The 8,475-nt window shown below is 35.4% G+C and overlaps 1 protein-coding gene across 1 annotated transcript in view; it reads right to left on the bottom strand.

Moving 5' to 3' along the window:
• Positions 1-4,527: 4,527 nt before the first annotated feature.
• Positions 4,528-8,475, bottom strand: part of LOC132737245 (E3 ubiquitin-protein ligase rnf213-alpha-like) — a 52,135-nt gene continuing 48,187 nt past the window's right edge. The window contains exons 10-11 of the mRNA XM_060724503.1: positions 6,292-6,526; positions 4,528-4,642 (exon numbers count right to left, since the gene is read on the bottom strand). Of these exons, the coding sequence (XP_060580486.1) occupies positions 4,574-4,642; positions 6,292-6,526 (304 nt within the window). The 3' untranslated portion in view covers positions 4,528-4,573. The remainder of the gene's footprint in view (positions 4,643-6,291; positions 6,527-8,475) is intronic.

Below are 8,475 nucleotides of genomic sequence, written 5' to 3'. Positions count from 1 at the left end.
ACATTTGTCTGAAGTTTCATCAAAAATTCTTCAAAGGGTTTGAAGAGTTACAGAGCGGACACAATTTCGTTTGACGCCCGCCCGCCCATCCGCCCAATGTCACTGTGACCTTGACCTTGGAGCCAGCCATGCGGAACATGCGTTCTGCACGTCATCTTGATGTGGTAAACATTTGTCTGAAGTTTCATCAAAATTCTTCAAAGGGTTGAAGAGTTACAGAGCGGACAGGATTTTCAATGTTAATGTCACTGTGACCTTGACCTTGGAGCCAGCCATGCGGAACATGCGTTCTGCACGTCATCTTTGATGTGGTAAACATTTGTCTGAAGTTTCATCAAAATTCTTCAAAGGGTTGAAGAGTTACAGAGCGGACACAATTTCGTTTGACGCACGCCCGCCCATCCGCCCATCCGCCCAGCCGCCCATCCGCCCATCCGCCCATCCGCCCGCCATACCCCAATCTAATAACCAGGATTTTCAAAATTGAAAACCTGGTTAACAAAATACATTTTTCGTTACTTCACTATAACTAAATTTTCTCATTTCAAGCCAGACAGCTAATAGTAACCATTCCATCCTATTACCTTGCGCCTTCTATAAATATTAAATCCTTATTTACAACTTTTTAATTGATATAACCACTGAAATCCTGTGCATACGCAATGATGAAATGAAATGTTGACCGGTCAACATTTTTTAACTGTTACACCCCTGTCGATGGGTATTTCTGTTAATCAGTTATCTAACAGTGCTCAGCTCAATGTACCGTTAAGGTTTAAAAAAAAACAACAAAGGTCTGTAGGATTCACTTATCAACAGGTAAAACAACTAAATGTCATTAGTATGTTGAAGCAGTATATATCATAGTTTGATTAATAAAACAGTTATTTCATGGGCGTTTGTGGCAACAGTTCCAAATGTCATCCCTTATACCTCAGGGCAACAGTTTTGACTGTTCAACAAAGACCCTTGAAACAACTGAATAATAAATAAAGAAAGACAAAAAAGAAATCCCTTTTCATGGGATAGGAATCTGTGATTAAGTCTATTGATCTATTCCATTATCTTTCTTCATGATGTTGTGGTGTTGAAGCTAGAACTGCCACTGTCATGGCATGAATACCCCCGCATACCACTTTGTCAGAATCAACAGTGGCCATTTTGAGCTCATGGACAACCTCCCTGCCAAATCAGACATGACTAAGACAGTTCATTGCTAAGTTATGTATTTTACATGCTTCAAATGTGAAAATGTCAAAATCAATACATTGCAGACAGGCGTTCTTAAGCATTTGAGCAGACAAGCTTATTATAGTAAAAAATCCCTGTGACCTTGACCTTTGACACAGTCACCTTAAACTCATTTGGAGTCATGTACTAGTCATAAACAACTTCAATACCAGATATGAAGGCTGTTGACCAAAGCATTCTTAAGCAATTGAGCGGACAAGTTTTTTTTAGTCAAGGCCCATGACCTTGACCCCGTGACCTCAATCTCAATAGGTGTCACCTCATGGTCTTGATCAACCACCATGCCAAATATGAAGACTGTGGGTCAAAGGATTTTTTAAGTTATTGGGCAGACAATTTTTTTTCAAGGCCCCTGTGACATTGACCATTGACCTCAAAATCAATAGGGGTCATAAACTAATCATGACTAACCTCATTGCCAAATATGATGACTGTGGGTCAAAGGAATCTTAAGTTATTAGGCAGTCAAGCTTTTTATAAGTCAAGGTCTCTGTGACCTTGACCTTTGACCCAGTAACCTAAAAATCAATAGGGTTTATCTACTAATCAAGATCAATGTCAATACAAAATATAAAGACTGTAGGTCAAAAGAATCTTGAGTTATAGGAAGAACAAGTTTTTTTTTAGTCAAGGCCCCTGTGACTTTGACCTTTGACCCAGTGATCTTAAAATCTATAGGGGTCATCTACTGATCATGACTAACCTCCATGCCAAATATGAAGACTGTGGGTCAAAGGAATCTAAAGTTATAGGACGGTCCCTGTGACCTTGAATTTTGACCTTGTGACTTCAGAATCAATGGGATCATCTACTAATCATGACCAATCTAAATACCAAGTATGAAGACTGTGGGTCAAAGAAATCTAAAGTTATTGGGCAGACAAGGAACAAAAGGGCCATGATGGCCTTAAAATCGCGCACCTGTATATAAACCCTTGGTGCGGGGCTAATTTTAACCCAGGGGCTTTCTTTTAACCAACTTGGTAAGCGCCCATTAGAGGATGTTTCATGATAACTATCTAAGCTCTAGCTCTTTAAGGTATTTAAAAGATTTTTTAAGTTTTTACTAATAATAGACATAAAAGGTAAATCAGACCCCCAGGGCGGGGCCAATTTAACCCTGGGGCTTTTATTTGAACAAATTTGGTAGACACTCACTAGAAGATGTTTCATGCTTAATATCTAAGCACTAGCTCTATGGGACACTGTAAAACACTTATCATTCGCGAGAAATTTATTTTCGCTAATATTCGCGAGTTTTCTAAGACGCGAATTCATATTTCTCGCGAATATTTCACTTTGTCTATACACTTGTCCGAAAATGAACACTAACCGGAAATGCGTACACATGGATATATAGCTGCGGGAAAGTATCGAAACCTGTTCTAGTTGCATCATGTAGCTATTCAAGTGTTGCAGCATATACATATCGTACAGATTACTAGTATGAAATATTTACCTGTAATAATTTGGTATTATTGAGGAATTGGAAAAAAACTTCTTCGCTGCATATTACCTATGTCAAGGAAGGTAACTGTGACTTGCACTAGAATTAAGTATAAACAAATTAATGCGTCACAATCACCTTCTTAATGTAACTGAAAAAAAACAACAACAGAAAATACGATTTTCAGAATAACTGTTTTGGTATTTGGTACAAATACTTTAGCACCTGCGAGTTGTTTGTAACATTTCTATTTATTGTATCCTATTGTATTGTATTACAGTTTAAGCCGGAGGGTAAACATATTCGTTTACTACAGGTTAGGCAAATTACAGTACCGTTTAATTGATTTTCGTCTGCCTGCCTTTGAATGGCTAATCAGTGGTAGTAACAATGCTAGAGGCACGGAGTATAATCAGGGACAATACATGACAAACACAGTGAACACATATCAAATAATTATCAAACTTTATTGACATATTTTAGACAGAAAGAAGATTAGCAAGCTATAAGAAAAATTGATACAGATATAAATGCATTCGTCGCACAATAAACAACGCAAAGTTAGTGAACGGACAGGGCAGAAAATATCCGAATGACATCGGGTTTCGGGTTTCACATTTCCCGGGAAGACGCGAAATAATAATTTTGGACATTTTGCCTCAAATTCGGGAAATAAGGTTCTCGCGAAAAATAAGTGTTTTACAGTATTTAAAAGAAGATTTTTTTTAGTTTTTACTATAGACATATAAGGAAAATCAGCACCCCCGGAGAGGGGTCAATTTTGATCCCAGGGCTTTTATTTGAACAAACTTGGTAGACACTCATCAGAAGATATTTCATGCTTAATATCTAAGCTCTAGCTCTTTCGGTTTTTCAAAAGAAGATTTTTTAAGTTTTTACTATATACATATAAGGAAAATCAATGACCCCATGGGACAGGGCCAATTTTGACCCCTGGGCTTTCATTTGAACAAACTTGGTAGATACTTATCAGACACTGTTTAATGCCAAATATTTAAGCTCTAGCTTTTTCGTTTTTTTAAAAGTAGATTTTTTAAGTATTTTACTATAAACATATAAGGAAAAGCAATGACCCCCCTGGGGCGTGGCCAATATTGACCTCAGGGCTTTTATTTGAACAAACCGATAGACACTCACTAGAAGATGTTTCATGCCAAATATCTAAGCTCTAGCTCTTTTGTTTTTTTTAAAAGAAGATATTTTAAGTTTTTTCTTTTGGTTGCCATGGCAACCAGAGTTCTGCATGGAATTAAATTCTTTGAATAAGTTTTAAAGGTGACCACCAATGGACCATTCCTGTGAAGTTTGAATGAAATCGGCTTAGCGGTTTATGAGATGTCGTTTAAAGTAAAAGATTACAGATGGAAGGACGCCGGACGGACGCCGGACGAAAGGTGATCACAAAAGCTCACCAAGTCACTCTGTGACAGGTGAGCTAAAAACCGATGGACAGGGGTGATGGCCGGACAGACAAGCTGATTCCAGTATACCCCCCTTACAACTTTGTTGTGTGGGGGTATAATAAATAGTGTTACATTCTAGTTTCTTCATGGTTCTGTTAAATTACAAAATGCTATATGGATCTGTTTCAAATATAAAATATCTTTGTCACACAATTTTTTTTTTCAACATACAAGAACATTTGGTAAGCGAAAACACAAATTTTACTGAACTATTGTGATGTTTTGCAGTAACAAGTAAAATGCTGTTCTGTTTTGATTTAAAATGTACAGTCTGATATAAAATATTTTGCACAAATTAAGCTTCTTTATACAGGTGTATGTCTAAAATTGCTCTATTTTAATCAATGTTAACATTAGTCTTATGGAAATGAATGAATTTAAAACTTTTATCTCAATATAAATACCTGTAAACAGTTGTTTTAAGTTGGTCCAGTAGACTACCAATGCATTTACCAACCATCTGAAATAAAGATTGACACACTAACATCTGAGTTACAATATGAACCTACTTATTTCTCTTACCATTCTTTTTACCTATTCCATAACCATGGAAATTACACTTTTGTCCAATTAAAAAAAATAAAATTTTGTAAAAAATTTCCATAATGTACTCTACTATGTTGGACATACTATACTATGTACCAGGTCTCATACCATAATAAATATAGCAAAATCAGTCATAAATTGCCTATAACATATAAATTATTTCTTTTTTACTTTTCTTAAAATCTTATTACATTTTTCTCAAAGAAGCTTTTCTTGAAATATAACATGTAGGCTTTAAAGCCAATTGGGTATCATAAGTATTAAGTGAGTATACACAAAATACTTGTTTTGCAACTTTCAAAGCTAATACTGGTTTCAGAGGAGATGTTGATTAATGAAATTGACATGCATGGCAGACAAAATGGGAATTAACATATTAGCTTATCACGAGCAGGTTGTGCTTAGGTGTGCTAAAATGTAAAGCTATTACAGGAGTGACAAATACTCCATGAGTGACCAATACTATCTCTGATGCAGTAATGTCTGAAATTTGACTTAAAAAAATGACCTTGTCCTTGCGCTGGCACAAGGGTGCACATGAATTGTTGATGTGAACATATAAGCCAAATCTGAACAATCTTTCAAGGGATATATTGGACTTGTACAGTTTATATGAAAAAAATCTAAAATAATTGACTTTTAGGTGCAACCTTACACTTGAATATGCAAAAGATCAGGTTCTGCACATCACATGGTGAACATACAGTCGACTCTCGTTATCTCGAAGTCATCGGGACCGTCCAAAAAATATCGAGATAACGAAATGTCGAGATAAACATAATAGGGTTTGAATAAGGCAGATATAAGGACATAAGTCAATCAACACGCTAAATAGATTAACTTATATAAAAACAGCTAAACTTGTTACAAACATTATCATCATTATGACACACGCCATTGAGCAATTATCGTCTAGTTTGTGTTTTTCACACGTCTGTAGGGAACAGACGAAAGAAAACTATAAGTCGAGATAAACAAAGGATGATAGTGTGAAAATATCTATTGGGGCTGAAATTTTACATCAAGATACTGAAAATATCGAAATAAAAATATCGAGATAAACACATATTTCAAATATAGATAAAGAAGGAAGAAAATCGGGACTTTCAAAATTTCATCGAGATAACGAAATATCGAGAAAAGCGATGTCGAGATAACGATAGTCGACTGTATGTGAGACAAGTTTAAAGAAATCCTTTAAAGGATACAGGATTTATAGGACAGAGACAATTTTTGTTATAATTGTCTTTCAAGGGTTACCTTTAACTTGAGCAGACTCAGCAGCAGCATCGATTCTTTAAGTGGCATAGGATTTTCAGAGCAGACATAGACTTATCTGACATGTTGCATTATAGTTATCACATACAATATTTAAGTACTTACTGCCTTGCTTCTAAAATACCAGTACCACTTGTTTGTGTTAATATAATGCAGTACCAAACTTTTGAATGAGCAATTCTGAGTATTGGTACCTGTAGTACAAATGTACTTGCAAAAAGAGTGCAGAATGTACATCAGTACCAGTTCCATTACTAGTATTGTGTGTCTGCTAATAACAAATACCTTTTCTTCAAGGCTTGGCTCTAGAAAATAACATCTGTTTTGATAATAATGCACATCTGGTTGGTAGATCTTAATGTAATAGGTGATAGTAGCCAAACATGTTTCAACTGGTATTTTGCCTGTCATAATGACTTTTTCCAACTCATTCAGATTTATCACTGTCATAAAAGTACGTGGTAGGAGATGATCCATCACAAATAATGGCTCCAAATTTTCTAAAATTGTCTCCAATTTTCTATAAAACAACACAAATATATACATATATTGTATAAAAGGGGGCCATTGGCCTGAATTCGCTCACCTGAGTACTAGATGCAATTGATATACAAAAGTGAAGTTACCAGGTCTTAAAAATATATAAAACAGGGTTAACTTTTTTGTGTAGGTAAGAAATTGATGTTTTTAGACAATACATCAAGAAATTTAAAGTAATGTAATAGAAAGAGCACCGAAACACGAGGCTATCTGATTTGTACTAGGGGGCGTAGCCCCCGAGTATTAATCAGATTGCCGAGTGTTTTGGTGTTCTTTCTCTTTTGTATCATAGTCAAACATAAAAGCACGTTCCCTGTTGTCACAATATGAAACCCCGGCAAAAATGAACCAATGAACGAACATCTGAATATGACATTTCTGTCGCTTTCCCTTTCTCTGCCGTCACAATATGTAAACCCCAGCAAAAATGAGCCAATCAATGGACATGCTCTGTAGTGTGGGTAACTTAAATACCCGCGCTCCAGTTACCGCACTGTACATGTATATGTATACGATTTAACCCTGACACATTTTCAACAGAAAGGTCTCCAAACTATGATACAAGATCAAGGTTAAAGTTTGTGGATGGGAACAGTTTTACTATATACATATAAGGAAAACCTATGACCCAGGGGCGGGGCCATTTTGACCCTAGGGCTATAATTTGAACAATCATGGTAGAGTTACACTACATAATGCTTCATGCTAAATATTTTACCTCTAGCCTTTGTCAATTCAGAGTAGAAGCTTTTTTAAGTTTTTACTATATACATACAAAGAAAACCTATGACCCCTGGGACAGTGCCAATTTTAGACCCCAGGGCTATATATGAATAGCTTTGGTAGAGGACTTAATTAGGTGATATCGTATACCAAATATCAAAGCTCTAGGCCTTTAATGTACTTTCAGACAAAAAGATTATTGTTTTTTTTTAACTCCTTTTCTTGCCCCGTGACCTACTTATGCAACAAGCCCGAACCATTAAAACAACTTTCACAGGGGACCACCCAAGGATCATTCCTATTGGTTTTTAAGGAGATGTTGTTAAAAGGAATTGTTGACGACGCACAACCGACGTGGGGGATCACAATAGCTCACCATGAGCACGTTGTGCTCAGGTGAGCTAAAAAAAAAAGGAAATTTATAAATAATCAAGTAGTCTAAAAATTTATTGTTGCAATTGCCATGGTTTAAATGAAAAAATTAAAAGATGTGATGTGTTAAATCTTTTTGAAACTAAAGAAGATGATATACTTTGTCTGCAAGTGGAATGGTTTATGCTATTCTAGTCATAGAAAATTGAATGCCAAAGGTGTTAGGAATTTAATTCAGAAATATTTAAATATTAAAATTAATTCTGTTAAAACTGATGATGATGGATGTTATATAACAGGTATTACAGGTATTGTTTGACTCTTCAACTTTTATATTAGTCAATATTTCTGCACCTAACATTATATAGTCCAAATTTTTTGATGATATTGATACCGTTAATGAAAATGACTTTCGAAAAAATTTGCTAGGACTATAATATAATCTAGTAAAAATCCTGAATTAGATTATCATAATAGTATATCAAAAAATAATAATATTAAGGCTAGGAATGTTTTACTTGTTATCATTGAAAATAAAATACTTGTTGACCCATTTAGAGAGTTGCATGGTATACATGACAAAGCACAAATCTTATACAGCAAGGTAGACTAGATTTGTTTCTTTTATCAACTGATTTGTATCAATATGTAAGACAAGAGGGCCAAGATGGCCCTGGACACTCACCTGACCGTCATTTCATTGTAGGTCAAGCGTTATCAAAAGTAGGTCAGCTGATATCAAAATTCAATCAGCATCAAAATTACAACCCTGGTCCACTTTTCAAATCATGTAAACAAGATTTTTGTATTTTTAGCTCCTGTGTCCTAGTTTTT

The sequence above is a fragment of the Ruditapes philippinarum genome, unplaced genomic scaffold (genome assembly GCF_026571515.1).
Source record: "Ruditapes philippinarum isolate M1 unplaced genomic scaffold, ASM2657151v2 ctg2320_1_1_1_1, whole genome shotgun sequence".
Classification (NCBI taxonomy): domain Eukaryota; kingdom Metazoa; phylum Mollusca; class Bivalvia; order Venerida; family Veneridae; genus Ruditapes; species Ruditapes philippinarum.
This window is presented reverse-complemented; position numbering and strand designations above follow the sequence as displayed.